We start from the raw sequence: 27,095 nt of genomic DNA, 5'->3' as shown, positions 1-27,095 counted from the left end.
TTTTACCAGAACATGTGAGTTTAATCAGAACATGCCAACAGGGCAGGTACAGGCTTAAGAAATTACACAAGAGAACACAGACTTATATACAGGACGCCTTCTGAGGCAACTACCAATCACATACAAAGGAGGGTTCCCGCTTTAACAGTAACTATGCTTATGCGGCCAATCAGGACCCTGGAGAGGGATACGCGAGCTCGAATCTGACAGCCGGCTTATTGCTATGCAGACACAGCAACGTTAATCTGGGAACGCAGCTTTTCAAAACACCTTGCCAAGAAAAAAACTGGGGTAAATCTATCTGACACTTGCCAGCCTTATTTATTTATTTATTTAAAATTTATTTATTTAATAAATAACTTTGAGCGGCTCACAACAGGAACCATCCAAATACTTTGTACCTCCTTTTATAAGATATTGGAATTGGAAAGTTTCTCTCCCTCCCCCCTGCCCCCATTTGCCAAATGGTTCAATTGGTCAAAACTTGACACTGGCCTAAAACCTGCCAACCTATCTGTAAAACTCAAACCTACCTGCTGCCAAACTTCTCCAAACCATTCAAACCGTTTGCTAAGCCTACATTACTCTTATTATTAGTTTTTCCTCGTCGTTCTTAACCCCCATCTCCTCCCACTTATGCCTGTATGACTGTAACTTGTTGCCTGTATCCTTACGATTTATATTATAGTTTCCTGATTGCTTATTTGTCCCCCTAGGACAATCAGTTAAGTGCTGGACCTGATGATTCTTGACAAATGCATATTTTCTTTTTATGTATACTGAGAGCATATGCACCAGACAAATTCCTTGTGTGTCCAATCACACTTTGCCAATAAATAATTCAATTCTATTCTATTCCATGTACAGCAAGATTTCAACCTCGCAGCCCCAGCCTAGGCATGCAGAAAGCCTAGGCATGCAGGAACGCGTGCGGTGTCGACTTTCCGCACAAACACGGTACTTTGCAAACACAACTTTCCACCACACGCAGTTCAACCAATTCAACAGATGAATTCAACAGATCGATAATCCCCCCCCCCTCGCCCCTCATTCCAGCATCATAAAATGGAGCCGAGGTCCAAAGCCCCGCCCACGGGGGAGGTGGGGCTGACCCCTGTCCCACCCTCTTCTCCTCCCTCCTTTCGACCAAAACATTGGCACGTGCTCCGTCGCTGCTTCGGCGCGTGAGGCCGAAACCCTGGGTGGTGGGGGGAAAGCACTACAGCCCGCTAGCCAATAGCCGAGCGGGATCCCGGATGGCAACAAGCGCGGCGCCGGCGGACCAATCATAGAAAAGCAAGGGGGTGGGGATATGGAAGTTTCCGCGTCGCCTCCTTCCATAACAATAACATAACCCTGGTGAGTCGCTCGGGCTGCGCGCTCTTGGCTGGGGTGAGCATGACGGGAGGCTCTCGCTGCTTGTGGGCGAATCGAAGGGGGAGACTGGGGATAGAGAGGACTCTTTTGGCGGAAGAAGGAGCTGCCTCGGCAGAACGAGGCGGTCGGTATGGTGGAGACTCTGCCTCTCGCTTGGGCGGCCAAGGGAGCCCTTTGTGTCCACCATTGCAATACGTCTGGGAAGTGGGGGAGGAATGGCTGCCTTTCCATCTCTTTCCCGTTGCCCCGCCATCCGTCCCGCCCCACCTAATCCCAGCAAAGAGAAGTTGCACAGGTTTGGGGGAGGGGGCTGTTTGCAAGGCGAAAAGCCGCCAGGCAAATCCAATTCATAGCAACCCCCCCCCCCCCCCAATGAATTTTGTGTCCTTCGGCACGTCGTCCCAGCTATTCGAGTCGAACAAATGAAAGCACGCGTTATAATGGCAAAGATAGCCTCTTTGGCCACAGCCGGGGCCCTGCCATGGCTACTCGGAAATGGAGGAGGAACGTGGTTAGAGAAACCCAGAGTTAACAGATTGACAAGAATTGGAAAGGTTCTTGGAGGTCGTCTAGTCCAACCCCCTGCTCAAGCAGGAGACCCTACCATTTTTATAAGATCTCTTCTTGAGAGCTTCCAGTGATGAAGCACCCACAACTTCTGAAGGCAAGCTGTTGCATTGATTCCCACCGTCAGAAAATTTATCTTTATTTCTAGGTTGAATCTCTCCTTCACAAGTTTCCACCCATTGTTCCTTGTCTGGCCTTCAGGTGTTTTGAAAAATAGCATGACCCCTACTTCTTTGTGTCAGACCCCTCTCAAATGTCTTCACTAGACTAGTTCTTGCAACCCTTTCTCATATGTTTGAGCCTCCAGTTCCACCTAATGATCTTGGTTGTTCTTCTCTGCACTCTTTCTAGAGCTGTGGTGGTGAACCTATGGCACACATGCCAGAGATGGCACGCAGAGCCCTCTCTGCTGGCATGCACCCCGTAGCCCTAGGTGAGATCTCCGTGGCATTTCTTTCATGAGCTTCTATTTCCCTGCAAATGACGAAACAAAGTCACGAAAGAAAAAGATCTTACGTCTTGACGCACTGATGGGATGCTCCGCCTCCCGCAGGCCATCTGGTCTTTTGGTCCCTGCTGCGCATTTGCGTAGGTGCATGTGTGCATGTCCATTCATGCGGACACGCTTGTCCGTGCATGCAGTCACACATGTCCGTGCATGCAGTCACATGTCCGTGCATTTGCACATTCGTGCCTGTCTATGCATGTACCTTTCCGTTTGGACATGTGTGCGCGCGCAGTTTGGACATTTGGTGCCTAAAAGGTTCTCCATCACTATTCTAGAGTGTCAACATCTTTTTTATAGTGTGGTAACTAAAACTGGATGCAGTATTGTAGGTGTGATCTTACTTAAGTCTTTATAGAGTGGTATTAGTACTTCACATGATCTTGATTGCATCCCTGTTAATGCAATTTAGGACTGCACTGGCTTTTTTGGCTGCCCAAATATTGGCTACCCAAATGCAACACTTATGAAATATTCTTACATCGCTGTCCTTTCTTTTTCTCCCTTCCTATTAGTACTATGTACATAACTTGTTGGGTTTGGCAATATATAAACAAACTATCAATGTATGTTTAAATGAATTATAACCCTGTTGCTAGTGTTGTGTTAGTCATAAGCGGGAGCCAGCTATTACTGTTATGTCCTCTGTGACTGCTTTGTGCTAAATGCTGGTTTATGTATTTGGAAGCTGAACAAGTAAGATATAGTATTGTATATGTATTGACTGATTTAACTGTTATGACTAGAATTGTTCTTGACTAAGATATTTGCCAAAGTAAATAATATTTATACACTTAATGTATCTGTTTTGTCTTACTGAACCAGTACTCATATCTCTGGGCTATCAGCTGAATATCTGCTAGGCCTCCACGTTTTCTCTGTGCATCCTTGGTAACTCAAGGGTCACTCTGTTCACTCCTTAACACTTCCTTCTCCTATGAAAGCTGTTTTCTTAAGCCCACTTCCTTGTTGCTGCTCTTCCACAGTCACTTTTTGGAGGGTTGCCCTTTGCTTTCCACTTCCTGTAAGATGATCAGTGTCTTGATCTCCTTTATCTTGAAGATGGTGACAGGGGTCATCTACAACAGAGGTGTCAACCTGGCGGCCTGTGGGCTAGATGCCTCACATGCAGAGCACACCCACCACAGCTCTACAAGTGGGAAAATCATCATGGAAAATCATGTGATAGCAAAAATGATGTGGCTTGTTTGACATCTATGACCTACAATGAAAGTTTGATTCCATAACAATATTATTTCATTTTAAACCACCTGCTCACAATATAGTAAATGGTAATTTCCCCCTTTTCAGCCTTAGTTCATTAATCCTTACCTTGTGTTCGCAAGAACATGTGCTGGAAAATGTGATGTATCCCCAGCATTTTGAGGTTGCCACCCCGTTGGCTTGCAGTTGAAAGTTCAACAGCACCATAAGCAAAAGGAGAGGGGTCCTATCAAGATTGATTGATTACTATTAAGGTTTTCAGCTTCCATGCCTCTTGTACTAAATTCCTTGCAAGAAATTCTAAAGCCTCACCCATGACTAAGAGCAAAATGGTTAATTAGCACGATTTCTTGTTTCCTGAAGGAAAGCATGCCTTTTCTGGGCCAGGATTGGCGATCTCCAGGATGGAGATGGATTAAAACAGAAGACGGTTGGAAGCGAAGTGACCCTTGCAGCTCAGAATTTGAGGATGAAGGCAATCCGCTTAATGACATCAACCATGCTATGTAAGTTTTCTGGGTGACATCATAGACAAGTAAAGATGGGGTTCTTCATAAGCTGAATCCTATAATAATTGTTTATTTTATTTTATTTAGTTAGTTAGTTAGTTAGTTAGTTAGTTAGTTAGTTAGTTAGTCCAATACATAATACACATTGAAGAGAATAGATATGTAGTAATATAACTAAAGAAATGAATAGAAGAAAAGATATAAAAGTATAGGTGAACAAATTTGAAAGGAAGAAACTGCTATATATACACATATATATTAAATGCCATATTATCAATCTTATTTAGTCCACAGGGGAAGCCATTTTGAGCCATCAGTTCCATCTAGATGTGGATGGTTCCTCATGTCACTCAGTATACAGTCCTCAACTTGCAACCATAATTGAACCCAAATTTTCTGTTGTCAAGTGAGATCTTTGTTAAATGAATTTTGCCCCATTTTACACCCTTTCTTGCATCAATGGTTAAGTGAATCACTGTGGTTGATAAATCAGTAATCTGTTTAAGTGAATTTGGCTTCCCCAATTGACTGTCAGAAGGTTGCAAAAAGTGATCATGGGGATGCTGGGAAGATTGTAACTGTGAAAAATGGTCATAAGTCACTTTTTTTAGGTGCTGTTGTAAAAATGGTCACTAAATGAATTGTTGCAAGTTCAGGACTACCTGTAAGTTTGCTCTTCTGGAATTTAGCTTGTATGTATGTGTTTTCAATGGGTGGATATATCACTCCAGTAATGAAGCCTATATGTAATGTGGGAATAAATGCCATTTTGTTGGAGGAAAGGATATCCAGGCCTGAATATAATTGTAAGCAAGACATTTGGGGCAGGGGGAGCGTGCCTCACTCCTGGAACCATGCTGCATTGCACTGCATCTCTGTAAAAAGGTTTAGAAAAATGGACCACTTTGAACCTGCCTTGAATCTTTATTGAGGCAATCTGATTGCCAATAGTGCAGAGACAGCACAGTTGCCGAGCAGAAGCAGCATTCTGCTGAGTAGGATTTGGGTGTTCCTTGTGTTCAGGGCACATTGAAGAATTATTTGCTCAGATATCTGATGCAGTGATATTCCCCTTGGATATAGTACTTGAATTAACCCATCAAACACTGCTACTGCTGGTGTGTTACCTTCATCTTCCATTCTTGGGTTACTATAGCCTACCTAAAGGACAGGCCTATGTTTGTGTGCGTGTTTCTATATTTTTTGATGTAATGTCATGATCCTCTAGTACAGGGGTCTCCAATCTTGGCAATTTTAAGCTGGGAGGGCTTCAACTCCCAGAATTCTGGGAGTTGAAGTCCTCCAGTCTTAAAGTTGCCAAGGTTGGAGACCTCTAGTAAGATACCCAGGAAATAGGCTTTATAAACTTTACTCAAAGCCAGGCGGGAGGAAGAGACGGCTCCTAGGACAAACCCTGATATTTGTTAAGCCCAGAGAGATGGATGATGAGTTTTGAGTGATGTTGGTAAACTCAGGCTGTTGGTTTTTGGGTTTTACACTTAAAGAAAAATGTCTTTCCTTCCTTCCTTCCTTCCTTCCTTCCTTCCTTCCTTCCTTCCTTCCTTCCTTCCTTCCTTCCTTCCTTCCTTCCTTTCTTTGATTTTTATGCCGCCCTTCTCCTTAGACTCAGGGCGGCTTACAACATGTTAGCAATAGCACTTTTTAACAGAGCTAGGCTATTGCCCCCACAATCCGGGTCCTCATTTTACCCACCTCAGAAGGATGGAAGGCTGAGTCAACCTTGAGCCGGTGATGAGATTTGAACCGCTGACCTTCAGATCTACAGTCAGCTTCAGTGGCCTGCAGTACAGTACAGCACTCTACCTGCTACACCACCTCGGCTCATATATCCACCATTCTTGGAATAAAATGGTGTAAAACTCATGTGATGTATCAGATGTCTCTCCCCCCCTTCACTAAATCAGGGTAGAACGTGATGCATCTGGCTCATAGGCCACAAATTTGACAGCCCGGGGATAAAACACTTGCAAGTTTCAGTAGAACGTTTTACAGCCAGCAACAATTAATTGAAAAAGATCTTATCACTTATTTGAAACACACAGATTAAAATCTTACATAATTGGAGTGTAAACCAACTGTGATCATGTAAATGTAAAAAAGAAAATACCTTCCTACTGTTTCTAAACATTTAAATCAATTATGAGAGTAATTGCACAAGCAGTGTACCCTTCATGGTGAGATATCCATTTTGGATAAGATAAGGGGAGCTGAAAGCTGCTTGTATTTGTTTAAAATATCATGGTGTTCATCTGTAATGTAACAACCTAATTATCTGATGCAGTGTTGCCATGGGGACTTCAGTATTTAAAATACAAGGCGGGCTGTTGAACCCATGTTGCTAAAACTAGGTTTGAGCTGGGGGGGAAAATGAAATTGCAGACTTGAGGAGGAATGGTATTTTCACCCGAAAGATATCCAAGAAATAGCAGCTTGAAGAGGGGCGGCATACAAATCTAAATAATAAATAAATAAATAAAATATTCCAATTCAGTAATCCCTCATTTTTCGCGGGGGATGCGTTCCAAGACCACCCGTGAAAAATGAATTTCCGTGAAGTAAGGGAAAGATATTTTTTTATGTATTTAACAAGTATTTGGACTTTTAAAACCCACCCTTTGCATTAAACAACCATTCTATAATATTTCAGCTGTAACTCCATGTGATATCCTACCAGTTTCTTTAATAGAGTACAGTAGTCCTGTAGAAGAATTTTATGAATTTTTAATGGATTTAAAATTTTCAATGGATTTAATGGATTTAAGCCTCCTTTAAAAACCCGCGAAGTAGCAAATCCGTAAAAGATGAACCGCGAAGTAGCGAGGGATTACTGTACTAGCAAAAAAGCTATGAGAGTACTTTTGCAAGAAAGAAGTCAGTGATTTTATATATTTGTTCATACAAGGACAGAAGTCATTGGATGCAGTTGCATTCTAATAGAACAAGAAGATCCTTTTTTTACGTGGGACTGTTTTTCCGCCTTGTTTAATGGTGCCCGCTTTTCCCAGTGAGCATTCTCTGTATTGGAGGATGCTGGCCTTCTCAGAATTGCTACCCGTTAGAATTGCAGTCTGTCGGAAGGATCTTGGTTGGGGAAGACTGAGTTGTAAGGTATCTCCAAATTGGCTATAATTGATTGAAAATCACTGATAGTTAAAGGAAGGCAATGGTGAACTTTGCTGTTAAATGAAAGATAAAATTGAAAACCAGAGGGTTATACTGCAAAAATACAAGTGACTGCTAGATGAAGGAAAGCAATATTAGGAAAAACTTCCTTTGCTGCCATTTAGCAATCATCTAGATATTTGTAACCCTTTCAAAGAATCTGGAGATTAGTATAGTACAGGGGTGTCAAACTGGATCTCTTCCTGGGCCAGATTAGCATTGTAGTTCTCATTGTAGACTAGCAGGGAGCAAGGGGGGGGGGAAGAGGATGGATGCATCCTGCAGCACCCTGCTGAGCAAAATAGGGCAGGGGGGGGCACCATGACCTCTGTGCTGCCAGTTCTTAGCCTCCCCACCTCCAGCAGCACTCTGCCAGCCAAAAATGGGCCATGCGGAGACCTCCCCTCCAAATGTATTGCTATTATTATTATTATTATTATTATTATTATTATTATTATTATTATTGTTTGGATTTGTATGCCGCCCCTCTCCGCAGACTCGGGGCGGCTAACAACAGCAGTAAAACAGTACAACAAAATCCAATACTAAAAAAACAGTTAAAAACCCATTATATAAAAACCAATCATACATACAAACATACCATACATAAAATTGTGAAGGCCTAGGGGGAAAGTGTATCTTAGTTCCCCCATGCCTGGTGGCAGAGATGGGTTTTAAGCAGCTTACGAAAGGCAAGGAGGGTGGGGGCAATTCTAATCTGAGCTATGTTAGCATGCAGCAATACATAGATTGGGATTGAATGGGGTATTCCTGGTGTTGTCTCTTATTTCAGTTAAATCAAGTACTTTGGTTCTTTGATAGTAGATAAAGCTCTTTCAGAACTGAATTACTCTTCTTTCTGGCTAATAGGTTCTACTGTTTTCTGTGGTATTTTGAAGGATTTTTCTTTATGTAAATGGAAGTGTACTTAAGGTCCCAGTTGAGTGCAAGTTAACAATGTCAGGTTTCATTTCTTTCTTTGAAATAAATCTAAGGTCTTTGACCTTGTGCTTCATGGCACTTGGGCTGAATCTATTTTCCTATTGAGATATTCTTCATTAAAATTTGCTATTGGAAGAATCTACCTCTGATTTAGATTTAGATTTAGATTTAGATTGAGCAGATAATTGCTATGCCACAGATGGCTGGCTGTATTTGTATTGTTGAAAAAAAAAATCCAAAGAGATTTTTCTTTTCTCTTCAAAAACTCAGCTGCATTTCAACGTTGAATTTGTGATGCACTCTTTGCTTTCATAGTTATTGTTTTATCCCTAGAGAAGTAGGTGGAAGGGTTTTTTTCCCTGCATCCTCTGTTTTTTTCTCTTTGATATTTACTGTGTTCACTTTGTACGGTATTGAGTTTCTTAAATATGAATTGACAGTGATAAATACTTTTCATTTGAACCTGAGCTCAGTGAATGGAGAAAATTCCTGTACACAATTTTCCCATCAAAGAATAAAAATAGCAAAGTAACGTCTTTCTTTTCACATTGTTGCATTCATCATGTTTATAGTTCCAGTTTTTGTGAAATGAGCAAAGCAAACCATATTGAATTGGGTTCTGGAAAAATAAAGTTTGCTATATCTTTCTATCAACCTACTTCTTAAAAAAATCTTTATGAAAATTATAAGTGTAATTATAGAATTTACATAGATCAACCACTTGGTACTTTTTACATTGAACTCATATTTAAAGGAAGCTTAAAAGCATCTTGAATATCACAAAATACCGACTCTAAATATTGTATGACCCTTGGGTACAATTTTTATTGGAACACTCTTTTTCTCCTGTGGGCCTGAGCTATAATTAATTTAGCTACTTTGCTTGTAAAGAATTGTGTGAATTACTACTTTATATCAATAATAATTCATATATCCATATCTTCCAATTAGCAAGACCTGCCTGTCTAAAATTACCATGTGGCATCTTTTAAGTCAAAGTGGAAGAACAGAATCTGAGCCATTCTCTGTGTGAAACATGTCTCCACACATTTATACCTGGAGGTCAGGAATTTTTATGTAAATAGAACTCTTCTGTTTTTCAGAAGCATCACTCTGCGAGTGACTTCATCCAAGTTCTTTCCCCTGGTGCTTGTTTAAATTTTGCTTGAACATTGCCTGCTTGGCTCTTTCCTATGTCAAACACATTTCATGCATTACCTCTGTGGTTTGCTTTCAGCCTCTTGAACAGCGATGAAGAAATATGCAGTACTGAATGTGAGTTTGCAAGCAAGAAAAGGAAAAAGGATCACTTTAGGAACACTCCAAAATCTCAGTGTAAGCAAGAGTTGATTTTCAGTTTTTAACGTCTTTTGCAATTGACATTAACTTTTGCGCCTCAGCAGAACTGTTAAAAGAGTGCCCACAAAATACTTGTGTATGTGAGAAGCACAGACTAGGTAAGGATTCCTCTGTATGGGTATATGTGCATAAAAAGCTGTATATGGTTAAGATTTTGCACCAAAGTTTTTTTTAAAAAAAACTTTTTCTTGTTTTTTTTTTTAAAGAAAAAGCAAGGGATTTATCTGACTCACACAGTTGCCCTTCAAAGCTATTGTGCTGTCTACAGCAGGGGTGTCAAACTCACATTGTCATGGCAGCATCATATGACTTTCCCCCCCCCCTTTGCTAAACCGGGGCATGAGCATGGCAAGTGCATGACGCATCTGGCCCTTGGGCTGGGAGTTTTGAAATTCCTGCTCAACAGGATAAGCATTAAAACAGCTTTTCAATGTTTGTTTTAAATGACGCTTTTATTAAAACAACTGTACATGTATATATGCAAATTTATGTTTTAAGAAATTTCCCTTTCAGCAAGGGTGGGTTCCTACCAGTGGCCCTCTTTGTACAATTTGCGCACAACAGCTCGGTGCTGTCTCTCCCGGTCCGTTTGTGTCACCATTTTTAAAAACTAATTTTGGGGGTTTTTTTGCTTTGTGCACGTGTGGAAGTAACGCTTGCATGTGATTTTTGGCAATTTTTTGCATCTGCGCATGCGCAGAAGCAAAATTGCACGAGGGGACGCGCAGGCATGCACAAAGGGACACGTGCCCTGCGAAACGTCACCATGTGCTGATATGGAGGTAGGAAGAACCTGCTTCTGCCTTTCGGAAATTCCTAATAGGATTGGTTATGTCGTGAAAAATATTTACGAGAAACACCAAATGTCAACATACCCCCCCATCCCACCCCGCACACACCTTTTATTAAAAGAGGCCTATTTTTTCAGGCTACCCACTTTCCTGGATCTGAAAAGAAAGTGCTTTGCTCTTTAAGAGTTCAACATGGTAATGTTAATGCAGAGACACTTGGAAAAAAATCAGGCGTGAAAAATGGTGAAGCCCTCTGCTTGAGGTCTGGATGAAGTATTTTGAAGCATCCACAGCCCTGGTTGAAAGTTTGAAGTTTCTGAGATAGAATCAAAATTGAATGAGTGGATGTGGCTAAATACCTAACTGTGATGTTGAAAGTGGGAGATTGGCATTTTTACTATGAAACTTTTATTTGCAACCCTAGGTCTTAGCAAAATTCATATAAAATTATAGCAATCCAGATCTGTCCAGGAAGTCATATACTGAATATAAATTAGTTAGAATATTAATCTGAAGTATTGGCTGGACTGATTCCACTTTAAAAAGGGGAGCCTGAATTGACCCAGAGAAAGCAGGCCTTTCCCTTTTATAAAGGTGGCTCCAAAAGCTTTTAAATTGTACAGAATCTCATGTGATCATTAACTAGAGCAGGGGTCTGCAACATTAAATACTCAAAGAGCCATTTGGACCCATTCTGCACAGGAAAAAAAACCCCACTGGGAGCCACAAAACGTGGGTGGTCTTGGCCAACTCGATGTCACTGACTCCAACCCATTTACATGACACCTCCAGTCGTGCCTATCCAGCTATAAAACTATTCTATGTCTCTCTCTCTCCCCCCCCTCTCTGTATTTCTGCTCTTCCCCCCTCTCTCTCCATCTTTCTCTCTCCCCCACTCTTTCTATATCTCTCTCCCTATCGTCTCATTCTCCCCCTCTTTCTGTATCTATATCTTTCCCTGTGTATCTCTCTCTCTGTCCCTCTTCCTTTCTTCCCTTCTCCCCCTCTCTTTATTGCTTTCCCCCTCTACTCTTTTTCCCTTCTGTCTGTCTGTCTCTCTCCCTCTGTACCTCTCTCTCTCCCGTCTCCCTATCTTCCCCTCTTTCTCCTCCTCTCAATATATCACTCTGTGTATCTCACTATGTCTCTCCCCCCCACTCTCTATTTCTGTGTGGGTGTGGGTGTCTATGTCTATCTGTCCGTCTCTCTCTCTTTGTATGAAAGCCACAGCTGGACCACACCAGCAAGCTCTCCTTGAGGTTCTTAACTACTGCTCTTATTTCGTCTGCTGTGATTAGTGAGAGACAGTTTTTGCTGGTCATTTTGTTGAATCACATTCTTTCCCAAAGTCTACAACAATCTAGTTTTGTTTTGTTTTTTAATTAAAAAGCTAGTGAGCACATTCAACTAAACAGAAAGAGAAATAGCTCACCTTACTTCCTCCTCCTTCCAGTTTGATATGACATGCATTGAGTCAATATTATCTTCCCCCGCTCCACTGATTGAGATGTCATCCCCTTACCAGAACTGTAAATATTGTCCTCTTTGTTCCCTTTTCCCTCTTCTGAGCTCTTACACTTGGTAGCTTGTGAATTAACTGGATGTGTGTAATATTGGTGAGGACACCATCTAAACACTGAATTTTGGGGGCCCCCAAAGAGATTGTTCAATCCCTTTCTCTAGATTTGAATGAGGGAAGTCTGTCGAAGAGCTGTCCTGTCTGTCTAATCATCTTTATTGAATAATTGTTGAATAATCTAGTTGATAGGATAGCAAACACATGGTCAGTTATATGGATTCAATAGAACAGCCTTATGACAAAACGTTCTGCGACATTCCTTGATTGATCAATTTTAAATCTCAAGTGATAATAATAATAATAATAATAGTAGTAATAATAATAATAATTATTATTATTATTTATTAGATTTGAATGCCGCCCCTCTCCGAAGACTCGGGGCGGCTCACAACAACAATAATAACAATGTTACAATGGAAAACAAATCTAATATTAAAATACAGTTAAAAACCCCATCATTTAAAAAACCATGCAACACACACATACCATACATAAAATGTAAAAGCCTGGGGGAGGTGTCTCAGTTCCCCCATGCCTGGCGATACAGGTAGGTTTTAAGTAATTTGCGAAAGACAAGGAGGGTGGGGGCAGTTCTAATCTCTGGGGGGAGTTGATTCCAGAGAGCTGGGGCCGCCACAGAGAAGGCTCTTCCCCTGGGGCCCGCCAAACGGCATTGTTTAGTCGACGGGACCCGGAGAAGGCCAATTCTCTGGGACCTTATCGGCCGCTGGGATTCGTGCGGTAGAACGTAGTTCCGGAGGTATTCTGGTCCGATGCCATGTAGGGCTATTTACATTAGCACCACATTTTGACCAACACCAGAAGTTTGCTTGAAATAGCTACTGTCCTACTAGGACATGCTTTGGGGGGAGTCACTTTAAATTCAGCCAGGAAATTCCATGAGTGCCATAGAAAAGAAATGTTGGCAAAGGCGAATATTATCCATCCTAAACTTGAAGTTATTCAATCATTTTGTGCTTGGTTCTGTTTTCAGGTTTTTATCGTGAAAACTGGATATATGTTCACAAAGAAAGTACCCGTGAAGTAAGTACAGTGATTGTTTCCAAAAGGCTCTGATCATTCCTCATTTAACGAATCTTCTCTTGCAACTGCAGAAAGGGGTATACAGTGATCCCTCGAGTTTCGCGATCTCGATCTTCGCGAAACGCTATATCGCGATTTTTCCCACCCGATGACGTCACTCTCTTCCTTCCTTTCTCATCTTTCTTTCTCTCTCTCTTTCTCTATCTTGCTTCTTCCTCTCTCACACTCTCTTCCTCCCTCTCTCATCTCTTTCTTTCCTTCTCTCTCTCTATCTCTCCCCCTCTTGCTGGCGGGCGGCGGGCAGGCGGGCGAGCGGAGGCATCAGCGAGGAGCCGGGGTTTCCCCTTTGCGTGGGTGGCGGGGAAACCCCGATCTTCGTCTGCTCGCTGCTGCAGCAGCAGCAGCGAGCAGACGAAGATCCGGGTTTCCCCGCCGCCCACGCAAAGGGGAAAGCCCGATTCGGCTCCTCGCTGCTGCCGCCGAGCAGATCAGCTGCTGGGCGGCTGCAGCAGCAGCGAGCAGACGAAGATCCGGGTTTCCCCACCGCCCACGCAAACTCCACCATCTGCGCATGCGCGGCCATGGAAAAAAGGGCGCGCATGCGCAGATGGTGTTTTTACTTCCGCAACCCTACATCGTGAAAAATCGATTATCGCGAGGGGTCTTGGAACGGAACCCTCGCGATAATCGAGGGATCACTGTACTGCATATTAACTCTTTTTCAGGATAGGAACAGTTTATAAAAACATGTTGATCAATTTATTCATGTGTAAAAAAAAATCTAATGAGACTTGAGGAGCCTCAGTCAGTATCAATATTTTTTTAATCTTTTTTCTTCCCATACCTTTATTTCTTATCCTGATTGTTTTAAAGTGCAACATTACATGTTTGCCTTCCCTCTTGAGAAATAAAAGAAAGCATTCTAGGCATTGAAGACTTGCCACGGGTGAATGTTGAAACAGAATGAGCCCTGTTATGTTTACGTAGAAACTTCCTCTTGCCTTCCGTCCTTTGTACTCCTTTGGTAAAGATGTTAAGAAATTAGGCAGCTTGGAAACAGGAGCATCAGCTGCTGTGTGAATCACTCTTTGTGTAGCCTGTGTACTTCTTATTCCTGCTTCATCATCTCTTTTCAGTACAGGTCCTTCTGCATATCTAACATCTGTTTTCTTTCTTTCTTTTTTGTTTCAAGAGGCATGGCTATTGCACTTTGGGAGAAGCGTTCAATCGTTTAGATTTTTCGAGTGCAATTCAGGACATCCGGAGGTTCAATTACGTAGTTAAAGTAAGTTGATTCTGGCCTGTGTAGTTCGATGATTGAATTAATTCTTATAGTTAATAAACGTGCCTTATGCCGTTGACCTTGAGGGGGTTCAGAACAAGTTTTAACTAGCTACCTGCATGTTGATTAGTGTAATATATTCAGATGGATTGGCTCTAAATCTTGCATTGATTTTGCTACCTACCTACTTGCATCCCAACTCAATATTATTATCAGAATAGTTACGAAGAAATTTCTTCATTCCCAGAAGTTTCTCACACCTAGAGATCCCTTTGACTAACAGCATTTATTATTGTCTAATGCTTTGATGGCCTTCTCTGCCGTCATGCAAGCTGTCCCCCCAGCTCAGCTCCGCCAGATATGCGTGCACGCCTCCCACCATCAAATGGTTTTCGGGTCTCTGCCACGCATACGCGGGAGGCAGGGCACATGCGGGAAGGACTTGGGGGGAATGAACACATGCATGGGGGTTGCACATGCATGTGCAGGGGTTTGCACCCACCGATATCACCAGGCATGGGGAAATTGACATACTCCTCGTCTGTTTCGCTTTATGCTTGATTTGTTTGGATTGTATGATTGTTTCTTAATAAGGGTTTTAAATATTGTTTTTAATATTGGATTTGTATTTTGTATTGTCTGTTGTGAGCCGCTCCGAGTTCCCGGAGAGGGGCGGCATACAAATCTAATAAATTATTATTATTATGTCAGTACAACACAGCAAACAAGATCACTATGCTGGATTTCGTATTTCATCACCAGTCGGGCGCTTCCCAAACACATAGGACTGCGTGATGTAGCGGTGAATTATGTTTGCCGATCCCAGTAAAGCGGCCTTTTGCAATTGACAGATGGAGATTTTGTCAATTCCGATGGTTTTCAAATGTCCGCTGAGATCCTTTTGTACTGCGCCCAGCGTGCCAAGTACCACTGGGACCACTTTCACTGGCTTATGCCAGAGTCGTTGCAGCTCGATTTTTAGATCTTTGTATTTCACTAATTTCTCTAGCTACTTCTCCTCAATTCTGCTGTCTCCTGGGATTGTGATGTCGATGATCCATACTTTCTTTTTCTCCACGATCACAATGTCTGGTGTGTTATGCTTCAGAATTCGGTCAGTCTGAAGTCGGAAGTCCCACAGTAGTTTTGCTTGCTTATTTTCGACCACTTTTTCGGGCTTATGATCCCACCAGTTCTTTGCCACTGGTAAATGGTAGTTCCGGCAAAAGTTCCAGTGGATCATCTGTGCCACAGCAACATGTCTATGCTTGTAGTAGTTATTATTATTATTATTATTATTATTATTATTATTATTATTATTATTATTATTATGTGCAGGAGAGGGGGAATGCAGGGGGGCCCACGCACACATTGCATTATGAGTGCATGTGCTTTTGGCACACGGAGACAAAAAGGTTAGCCATCACTGGTCTAACATTACTGTTTTGTGCTTTAGCTGAGCCACAGGGTTGGATTCATTCAATATATTTACTTCATTAAACATGCTTAGGATTATTTTGACATTAACTTAAGTATCTTTAAATTAAATATTCAGGTATATTGAGCATCTGAACATACCTCCTTTCCGGGTGACTTTTGTTGATTTTCTTAATCCTATTGAAATCAGCGGGAAGTGCTATGGTTGGAATGTGCTTAACATGGCTCAAGCATAGTAATAATATTTGCATCTCCCTCATAGATGTTTGATGAAGTAGAGCAAAAACATTTTCTAGGCTTCAAAAATATTTTCAAGAGAACAGCTTCGCAGGAGTTCTCACCCCCCCTCCCCATCTGCTATGCAGGAACTCGAAAACTACCTTTTAATTTGGCATTTTATGTGACAAAAGTATCGCTCAGGAAGTGCCTTTGGTTTGAAGTTGACAGGAAAATAATTGCAGGGGAATTGTGTGTCACTCTTAAAGTAACTCCTGATGTTAAGAGCAGCTGTAGACAGGTGGATGTACAAGTGACTTGTGCTCCTGCTGCGACCCTCAAAAGGGAATTTGCACACATGCAGAGAAGAGCAAGCCCCAGATTCAAAGGCCAGCTGCTTTTGATGGCATCAGAAGAGTCGTTCACTTGCACTCCGCTTGATTAGCCCTGCTGTAGCTTCTTGTGATTAATATGTATCATTTGACTTTACGTACGTTAAGGGCGGCTGTTTTCTTTTAGCTTTTGCAGTTAATAGCCAAATCCCAGTTGACATCCTTGAGTGGTGCAGCTCAAAAGAACTACTTCAACATTTTGGATAAAATTGTTCAAAAAGGTAAAGCTTTCCTCATGTTCTCAGAATTTCATGTTTGTTCAAGCACCAAAAAAAAGATTGCCTATCAGGGTCTGTGATAATTCTTTGCTCACCATAGCTAACTCATTGCAGGGACAACTCACTGCAGGGCAAGAGTTACCCTAATATCAAAGAAATGGTGGAATGGAATCATTCTTAAAAAGTATGCAAAAGGAAGGTGAGAGGGAAATGTTTAAGGAAAATAATTAAAACGTTTTCTTAATTTATTTTAAATAATTAAATAGAATTGTTCAACAATTCTGTAGAACAAGAACAAGGGGACACAATCTGAAGTTAGTTGGGGGAAAGATCAAAAGCAACATGAGAAAATATTGTTTCACTGAAAGAGTAGTAGATCCTTGGAACAAACTTCCAGAAGATGTGGTTGGTAAATCCACAGTAACTGAATTTAAACATGCCTGGGATAAACATATATCCATCCTAAGATAAAATACAGAAAATAGTATAAGGGCAGACTAGATGGACCATGAGCTCTTTTTCTGCCGTCAGTCTTCTATGTTTCTATGTTTCTATGTTTCTAAATTGTCCTGCATCAAGTTGGCCCATGGCAAGTTGTCTGTGATGAGTTGTCCAGCAGCAAGTTGGCCATGGCGAGTTGGCCACAGTGAATTGTGGCAAGTCATCCCATTTCGTGCCTGCTGATAGATTATTTATGTTATTTGCAGTTCATTATGATTGATACTACTGTGTTTCCCTGAAAATAATATATGTCCCCATAATAAGACTGATTGTGTCAAGTAGTCCCATTTTGTGCCTACTAGTAGATTATTTATATTATTTGTAGTTTTTTCTGATTGATGCTATTGTGTTTCCCTGAAAATAATATATGTCCCCATAAGACCAATCAGGCTTTTCAGTACATGAAATAAGTGCCCCCCCCCCAAAAAATACCCCCCCAAACTACTTTCCAGGAAAAGAGGGGGACATAGAGGGGAGAATATTCTAGATTTAGTTTTTACGAATGGGAATTGGGTTTCAGATGTCAAGGTGGGAGAAAATTTAGGTTGCAGTGACCATCTATGTTTGTGGTTTGATGTAAAAACTCATTGTGAGCAATCCTATAATGCAACCAAAGTATTGGATTTCAGAAAAACAAATTTTAATGCAATGGGAGAATATTTAGATAATGAATTAAAGGGGAGGGATAAAATGGCAGGAGCGAGCATCCAGTGGACTGTATTAAAAAAGGCCATCTTAAAAGCCACTGGACTGTATGTAAGACAAATAACTAAAGGTAAAAGGAAGAAGAAACCGCTATGGTTTAGCAATGATGTAAGGGCTATAGTCAATGAAAAAAAGGCTGCCTATAGGAGGTATAAAGAGTCTGGAAGTATAGCTGATAGGGAGGTGTATAAAATGAGACAGAAGGAGGCGAAACAGATAATATATGCTGCTAAAGCCTCAAAAGAGGAAGAAATTGCCAAATCTGTAAAGAAGGGGGATAAAACCTTCTTCAGATATATTAATGATAAGAAGAAGAAAAACTGCGGCATCACGAAGCTTAGTACCCGGAATAATACATGCATTAATGGGAATAAGGAGATCGCTGACCATTTCAATAGCTACTTCTGTTCAGTTTTCTCAAAAGACACCTTACAAAATAATACTATAGAGGGATATAGCATTGCTTCCAGCTGTACGGATTCAGCTCCAGTGATCTTAGAAGCCGATGTCTTAGAAGAACTTGAACAATTAAAGATAAATAAGGCAATGGGTCCAGATGGCATCCACCCCAGAGTTCTTAAAGAACTCAGATCTGTCATTGCTACCCCCCTGACTGATTTGTTTAACCAATCCTTGTTAACAGGAGAAGTTCCTGAGGATTGAAGAATGGCCAGTGTTGTGCCTATTCACAAGAAGGGCAGTAGAGAAGAAGCTGGTAACTACAGGCCAGTTAGCTTGACATCAGTTGTAGTTAAAATGATGGAGACTCTACTCAAAAAGAGGATAAATCAGCACATAAAAAACAATAACTTATTAGACCCAAATCAGCATGGCTTTACTGAAGGCAAATCATGTCAGACTAATCTCATTGATTTCTTTGACTATGTCACAAAGGTGTTGGATGAAGGTGGTGCCGTGGATATTGCCTACCTGGACTTCAGCAAAGCCTTTGATACGGTTCCACATAAAGAGCTGATAGATAAATTAGTGAAGATTGGACTTAATCCCTGGATAGTTCAATGGATTTGCAGCTGGCTGAAGCGTAGACATCAGAGAGTTATTGTTAATGGCGAGTATTCTGAGCAGAGTCAGGTTACAAGCGGTGTGCCACAAGGATCTGTTCTGGGTCCTATTCTTTTTAATATATTTGTGAGTGACATAGGGGAAGGTTTGGTAGGGAAGGTTTGCCTATTTGCCGATGACTCTAAAGTGTGCAATAGGGTTGATATTCCTGGAGGCGTCTGTAATATGGTAAATGATTTAGCTTTACTAGATAAATGGTCTAAGCAATGGAAACTGCAGTTTAATGTTTCCAAATGTAAAATAATGCACTTGGGGAAAAGGAATCCTCAATCTGAGTATTGTATTGGCAGTTCAGTGTTGGCAAATACTGAAAAAGAAAAGGATTTAGGGGTAGTGATTTCTGACAGTCTCAAAATGGGTGAACAGTGCAGTCAGGCGGTAGGGAAAGCAAGTAGGATGGTTGGCTGCATAGCTAGAGGTATAACAAGCAGGAAGAGGGAGATTATGATCCCACTATATAGAATGCTGGTGAGACCACATTTGGAATACTGTGTTCAGTTCTGGAGACCTCACCTACAAAAAGATATTGACAAAATTGAACGGGTCCAAAGACGGGCTACAAGAATGGTGGAAGGTCTTAAGCATAAAACGTATCAGGAAAGACTTAATGAACTCAATCTGTATAGTCTGGAGGACAGAAGGAAAAGGGGGGACATGATCGAAACATTTAAATATATTAAAGGGTTAAATAAGGTCCAGGAGGGAAGTGTTTTTAATAGGAAAGTGAACACAAGAACAAGGGGACACAATCTGAAGTTAGTTGGGGGAAAGATCAAAAGCAACATGAGAAAATATTATTTTACTGAAAGAGTAGTAGATCCTTGGAACAAACTTCCAGCAGATGTGGTAGATAAATCCACAGTAACTGAATTTAAACATGCCTGGGATAAACATATATCCATCCTAAGATAAAATACAGAAAATAGTATAAGGGCAGACTAGATGGACCATGAGGTCTTTTCCTGCCGTCAGACTTCTATGTTTCTATGTTTCTATGACATGCTGGGAGCTGTTCTTTTTGCAGTGTGCACTCTTTTGACTGGGAAAGGGAGAGAGAGCGAGCAAGCAAGACGCAGGTGTGTGCACATCTCACTGGACTGGCTTGGTTCCTCTGGCTTCTGCCTCTGGCATTGTTTTAAAACATGCTCCTGCCTGCAAGGAGGCAGCAAGGCATGGATCAAGATTTGCCTCCTCTTCTTCGCAGGCAGGAGCATTTATCCTGAAAGGAGACCAGTCAGGTACAGCAATCCCACAAGTGTAGGATTTGAGCAACAGATGGGCGCATCCTTGTCATTGCGCATGCAGCAACCAAGGCTTTCTGCTGCGAGCCAGGGAGGCATCTACTGGCCTGGAGCTGCTGGTGCAGTTCCCCGCAGTGGAGGCGCTGGTGCGTCATGACTTTCGGGCATTTGCTGATTGTACCTCTGTGACTACTGGCCTTGTAGAGTCCTGCAGTCAGCTATAGAGTGCTAGGCCATGGTCAGCCTCGCTGCCCCTTTGGCTTTGCCTCCCCCCCCTCCTTCGCTTGCTCATTGGCTTGGGCCACTCATCTTCCACCTGCCCTTCCTGCATCCTTCTGATGGAGGATGCAGGTGAGGGCGGTGCATGGAAATCCCCCACAGGAACAGTCAACTGGTGTGCCTGCCTCTTGCTTGCTCTCTGCCTCTCTCCGAGGAATGCAACACAGCTGCAACTTTCAGGTAGGAAGCACATCCACCCAACCGGCCTCACCTGCCACCCCCAAATTGCACCCTACATGTCCTACCTGGGATTTGCTGCTCAATCACATTCTTCAGTGTTCTGTCCACTGGCCCTCCCCCCCCCTCCGGCTCTTGAGCAAAGTGGGAGGGGGAAGAAACACTCACGGACTGCCTGGGGCAAACCACTTGGCTTTTCTCCTTCCTCCCCCCCCCCCTTGGCAGGGGGTGAAGGAAGAATGTAGATAAGACACAATTTCTTGCCTCTCCTGCTTTGCTTGAGAGCCGGAGGCACAGGAGGGTCAGTGTTCACAACACCGAGGAACGCGACCAAGCTACAAGTCCCAGGTAGGACTCACGGCCCACCCCATCCCACCACCCTCAGTTGCGGGTTCAAGAAGTTTGATTGAACTCACAAGAAGTTTTCTTTTACAATGGCCTTCTTTGGACATAGTGCCAAGGAATGTGACAGAGCTACAAGTGTCATGTAGGACGTGTGTCTCGCGGCCCAACACATCCCACTTGCAAGAAATAACTCCCTGTGAGACTCGTCATGCCACTGCTGCTCCTTCGTGGAGCAGGATTCTGCAAGGCTTCATTGTATGCACGAACGGCAACAGGACCCCAGCTGTGCCAATACGATGAAGCTTGTGGCAGTCCTGCAGTTTGTGCATGCAAGGGCACAACAAGCCTTGCAGAGTATTGCTCCATGAGGCGGTGGCGGCAGGCCAGTTGCTCAGCTGGCACCATGGACAGGGAGGGACATCCAGTCCCATCTCGCTGTCTGCTGCACCCCCAAAATAATACCCTCTCTCCCTTGATAATAAGGCCAAAGCTATATTATATTTTTTTCTTATTTTATATTGTATTACTTTTTTTTCTTCTTATTTTTGGGGAAATACAGTAGCTAAGGATTACATAGCCGGATCAAATTACCTGTTCATTTGAAGCATGTTATGGGACAGGTTCTACTTTATCTAGGAGAATGAAAAGTCTGTAGACTATATTTAAAAGCGGGTTTACTAATCCACCTGTATATATCTTTCAATTCCCATTCTAAGTTTTGGAAGACCAGTATAATCCTCGCCTGATTAAAGATCTTCTTCAGGACCTGAGTTCCACCCTCTGCATGTTAATCAGGTGTGTAGGGAAATCGGTGCTGGTAGGAAACATCAATATTTGGATTTGCCGATTGGAAACTATCCTTATGTGGCAGCAGCAGCTCAGTAATCTTCAGATGACCAAGGTACATCCAGCTTTTTTTGACTGGTTATATACATCTGAAATAGTCATTTGGAAATGCTGGGAGACAAACTGGGGCATCTTTTTTGTGAGAATCTGATTAAGGATTATCTCCCCTCATTTTGCTCTTTAGGAGAAAAATTAAAAAAAATCTTAAATCTAAAATAGATGATCTTTGAAGAATCAGGAACCTAGCTAAAATATGAAAAAATGGGCAAGATTTTGTTTTCAGCACTGGATTTTTAAAAAACAAATTCTATTCTAATAACTTAATATTTTGAGTACCTGGAAATGTTATTGCAACATTTAGTTTTGGCTTTAGAATATCATAGCAATAGCACTTAGACTTACATACCACTTCGTAGTGCTTTGCAGCCCTCTTAAAGTGGTTTACATAGTCGGCATATTGTCCCCAGCAGTCTGGGTCCTCATTTTACAGACCTTGGAAGGATGGAAGTCTGAGTCAACCTTGAGCCTGGTGAGATTCTGCAGTACTGCAGCCTGCAGTACTGCACTCTAACCACTTCGCCACTGTGGCTCTTGCTTCGTTTAAATGAATAAATAAATCATGCTTATTTGTTAAGCTTTGCTTTTGATATAAATGTTTGAATTTCTAAATCCTGTTTATGCTTGGCATTTAAATTAATGGACAACTAAGTGTAATGATTTTGATTTTCAGCACATCAACAATGGACTTACACTTAGCGATCTTCCTTTGCATATGCTGAACAACATCTTACATAGATTTTCAGATGGATGGGATATCATTACTTTAGGACAAGTGACTCCAACATTATATATGCTCAGTGAAGACAGGCAGTTATGGAAAAAGCTGTGTCAATACCATTTTGCTGAAAAACAAGTAAGAATTTTTTTTTGTTGGGCATGTACTTTTGTTGAGTGAGGTTCTGAAACTTTGCTTCTATGTAAAAAATCAGGAAAAAATGGAGAAAGAAAAAGGAACAGACTTTCTTGCCGTTCCAGAAGGAAGTATGAACAACCATTAGCAGTACTCTTTTGTTCTCTTATGTACATAGTAAACATAGTGGCTTAGAAAGAAATCTCTGGTTTCAGCATTTAAGTATAAGTTTAATGGTATAAAAGCGTGTACTCACGCTGGCTGGAGAATGCTGGAGGTTGAAGTTCACACATCTTAAAATTACCAGGTTTGAAAAACACTGCTCTAGACCCACATTTTGCTTAGCCTTTAATAAGAGTCTATAATAATTGAAAACATTTGCCTAATTCAATTCAATTCAATTTATTGGATTTATATGCCGCCCCTCTCCGAAAACTCGGGGTGGCGAACAACAGTCATGAACAATATACATGAACAATATACAGTAAAAAATCCAATACTAAAAACTAACTTAAAACCCCTAAATGTATAAAACCAACATACGTACAAACATACCATACATACAGTTGTATCAGCCTAGAGGGGGGGAAGAAGTCTTAATTCCCCCAAGCCTGGCGGCAGAGGTGGGTTTTGAGTAGCTTACGAAAGGCAAGGAGGGTAGGGGCAGTTCTAATCTCTGGGGGGAGTTGGTTCCAGAGGGCCGGGGCCGCCACAGAGAAGGCTCTTCTCCTGGGCCCCGCCAAGTGGCATTGTTTCGTTGACGGGACCCGGAGAAGACCCACTCTGTGGGACCTAACTGGCCGCTGGGATTCGTGCGGCAGAAGGCGGTCCCGGAGATATTCTGGTCCGGTGCCATGAAGGGCTTTATAGGTCATAACCAACACTTTGAATTGTGACCGGAAACTGATCGGCAACCAATCAGACTGCAGAGTTTTGGTGTGACATGGGCATATTTGGGAAAGCCCATGATTGCTCTCGCAGCTGCATTCTGCACGATCTGAAGTTTCCGAACACTTTTCAAGGGTAGCCCCATGTAGAGAGCGTTACGGTAGTCGAACCTCGAGGTGATGAGGGCATGAGTGACTGAGCAGTGACTCCCGGTCCAAATAGGGTCGCAACTGATGCACCAGGCGAACCTGGGCGAACGCCCCCCTCGCCACAGCTGAAAGATGTTTCTCTAATGTGAGCTGTGGATCGAGGAGGACGCCCAAGTTGCAAACCCTCTCTGAGGGGATCAATGTTTCTCCCCCCAGGGTAATGGACGGACAGATGGAATTGTCCTTGGGAGGCAAGACCCACAGCCACTCCGTCTTGTCTGGATTGAGTTTGAGTTTGTTGACACCCATCCAGGCCCCAACAGCCTCCAGGCACCGGCACATCACTTCCACTGCTTCGCTGACTGGACATGGGGTGGAGATGTATAACTGGGTATCATCGGCATATTGATGATACCTCACCCCATGCCCTTGGATGATCTCACCCAGGGGTTTCATGTAGATGTTAAATAGTAGGGGGGAGAGGACCGACCCCTGAGGCACCCCAAAAGGGAGAAACCTGGAGGTTTCCATGCGATAACCAGTGCTTCTCAAATAGTGGGGCATGCCTCCCTGGGAGTCGCGGAGAGATGTGACCCCCGGGAACATGCATGGTCCCTCTCAATCGATTCCCCTGGGAGTCTTTTCCTAGTTGCATGCTGCTCTGAGCCCGGAAGAGAAGGTGGCCAGGCAGGGTGGGGCGGCTGCATTGGTTCCTCTTGTTCTTGGTGGGCACCGCAGTAGCCATGAACGGTGTGGTGAACCTGCTAATGGGCAAGGAGGAGCATCCTCTGCAGCCAGGCAAAAGCTTTGAATAGCACCCTAAAGCCTCCTTTCACACCATTCACTGTGAGTGCCCGGCAGAGGCAGTGTTTATGGCCCCAAAACATGGGCTTGATTAAGCTGGCCCCATGTCAAAAGAGGCCCTAACAATGGTAGCCTATGCCTACCTAACCGAAAACAGGCTCCACTGAGTTCAGTGTGACTTACTCCCAGCTAAATGGGTAGAGCAGCCTTCCCCAGCCAATAGTTTGCTTGCAGCTTATAATAAGTAAAACAATAAATGTTAACACTAAAATTCCATTTTGGCCCAGATTGGAGTGTTGTGTGTGTGTGTGTGTGAAATGTTTACTTCCTGGGGTGGCGGGAGGGGGGCATAACAGAACATAATTGGGAAGTATTGCCATAACCTAAAAATTATTTGATGGACAGGGACAAAAAAACCTCCTTAGTGAGTCAGTAACTCCCCAACTTATTTCACAAATTATTTTCTAAAACATTTATTCTGATGTCTACAAGTTCTCTTATCTGACTGCTGGATGAAACATGATTGCCTTCAAATAGTGTTAAGGTGTGTGCAGAACCCTTGAATTATTAAGGACATGCACAGAGGAAAATGTGGGATTCCAGCAGATATCCAAGAGTCTTCGGAGAGGGGCGGCATACAAATCTAAATAATAAATAAATAAATAAATAAATAAATAAATAAATAAATAAATAAATAAATAAATAAATAAATAAATAAATAAATAAATAAAATATGAGTAATAATTCAGTCATATAAAACGGATCCATTAAAGTGTATAAAATAGTGTTTACTTTAGAAATAGCACAGTCAAGATAAACAGTCCGGTCATTCACATTCAAACCAGTCAATATCTCTCAGTATAATAATAATATTACAAGCCTGTCTTTGTTTTACGTATCAGACATACATTACTGTTCTGTCTGGGTTCCCCCAGACATCAACACCAACTAAAAAGAGTAGCCAGACACGCTGGTAAAAAGCAAAGTCATTTTATATCTTTGAAAACAAACACAGATAACAAAAACTGTTCTTACAAACTGGAATGCTATGAAGCTTCACAGAAGAGTCACGACGGCAAGACAATACAACAGGCTTCTTGCTGGCACACACACCACTGTAGATAATAAAACCCACGCCTCCCCCAAGTTTTCAGCCTTCGAGGCCACAAGCCAGAATCAGAGACGCCAAGGATCGAAGCAAGGTCACAGGACTCCCAAAAGATAACTCTCCACAATACAGGAAGGGCGGGCCTGCCTTTTCAACCTTTCTGAGGAGAACCACACCCAAACCCAGCTGTTGCCTATTAGGGATGGAAGTACCTGGCTAATTGTCCCCTTCTTTGTGCTGCCCTTCTCTGCCTCATATCTATGATGGCTTGTGCGTTCTCATCTAATGACTCCAGGCTACTCGCTGGGGAGAGCTCCCCCCCGGGGAGCTCTCAGGCTGTTCCCCCTCCTCTTCGTCCTGACATTCCTCTTCCCCGTCTGCCTGGTCCTCCTCCTCCTCCTGTTCCTCGTCCTCCCCCTCTGAGCATGGAGCCGGCAGAGTTCCAGCCGTTCCCTGAGGAGCCTCAGACTGAATCACAACACATTACAGCTTACAAATACATTAAACCATCATCAAACTCACAGAGCTTACTACATCAGTCACAGTGAATCAGCAGAAAGAATAGAGAGAGCAGAGAGAGAATCATGCTTCTGGCATGCTGCAGTTTGCAACACTACCTCTTAAACCAGTGGTTCTCAACCTTTCTAATGTCGTGACCCCTTAATACAGTTCCTCATGTTGTGGTGACCCCCAACCATAAGTCTAGCGCCAATTCTCCCAACAGAGCTTTAAACTGATTGGCAGGAAGGTCAGAGCGACACCCCCAATATAAACGCCTGATTGGTCACATTGTAAAAATATGTTTCAAGGCACCAGAATAGAAGCTTTATTTCCTAACACCGTGGGAAATTTGTCTTTTTCCATGGTCTTAGGCAACCCCTGTGAAATTGTTGTTCGACCCCCAATGGGGTCCCAACCCCCAGGTTGAGAACCACTGTCTTAAACAGTGAAGGGCTACCAAAATTTTTACTACCACACTGTGGGTGTGGCTTATGCAGGACACCCTGGATTTTCTTTCAACATCTTTCAGGGCAAATTGGGTGCTCTGGGGTGGAGCTCTTCCCCCCCCCCCATCCTCCCCGCCCCCCGATCTGGGCAGTAGCCCATCCCTGTTCTTAAAGCTATAGTACTTCAATACATACATACATTCATTGTTGGCTTGTTTATATATTGCCAACCCAACTGTTTTGTACATAGTACTAATAAATGTCACTTTTTATGTTCAGTTTTGTAGGCATCTTATTTTGTCAGAAAAAGGTCATATTGACTGGAAGCTGATGTATTTTGCACTTCAGAAATGTTATCCCATAAAGGAACAGTATGGAGACACCCTGCAATTTTGTCGTCACTGCAGTATTCTATTCTGGAAGGTAAGAACTATGTAATACTTCGGAGCAAAGAAAAAATTATTAGTTGTGTGTTAATATCTACTTC

At 42.5% G+C, this 27,095-nt stretch overlaps 1 protein-coding gene across 8 annotated transcripts in view; it reads left to right on the top strand.

Annotated features, from left to right (window-relative positions):
* The first annotated feature begins 1,092 nt into the window (after positions 1-1,092).
* The window catches only part of FBXO25 (F-box protein 25), a 38,537-nt gene continuing 12,534 nt past the window's right edge, over positions 1,093-27,095 (top strand). Inside the window, exons 1-9 of one of the 8 annotated variants that reach the window (XM_070732912.1) lie at positions 1,093-1,359; positions 4,037-4,179; positions 9,545-9,642; positions 13,031-13,080; positions 14,273-14,365; positions 16,535-16,628; positions 21,673-21,857; positions 22,533-22,715; positions 26,888-27,031. In XM_070732912.1, the coding sequence (XP_070589013.1) occupies positions 4,043-4,179; positions 9,545-9,642; positions 13,031-13,080; positions 14,273-14,365; positions 16,535-16,628; positions 21,673-21,857; positions 22,533-22,715; positions 26,888-27,031 (984 nt within the window). In that variant the 5' untranslated portion in view covers positions 1,093-1,359; positions 4,037-4,042. Of the gene's footprint in view, positions 1,506-4,036; positions 4,180-9,544; positions 9,643-13,030; positions 13,081-14,272; positions 14,366-16,534; positions 16,629-21,672; positions 21,858-22,532; positions 22,716-26,887; positions 27,032-27,095 lie in introns of all 8 variants that reach the window. The other 7 variants (XM_070732910.1, XM_070732916.1, XM_070732913.1 and 4 more) reach the window with 7 other exon arrangements.

Source organism: Erythrolamprus reginae, chromosome 1, assembly GCF_031021105.1.
Source record: "Erythrolamprus reginae isolate rEryReg1 chromosome 1, rEryReg1.hap1, whole genome shotgun sequence".
NCBI classification, from domain to species: Eukaryota; Metazoa; Chordata; class Lepidosauria; order Squamata; family Dipsadidae; genus Erythrolamprus; species Erythrolamprus reginae.
Note: the sequence above shows the minus strand (reverse complement) of the source record. Positions and strands in the feature narration are given on the sequence as shown.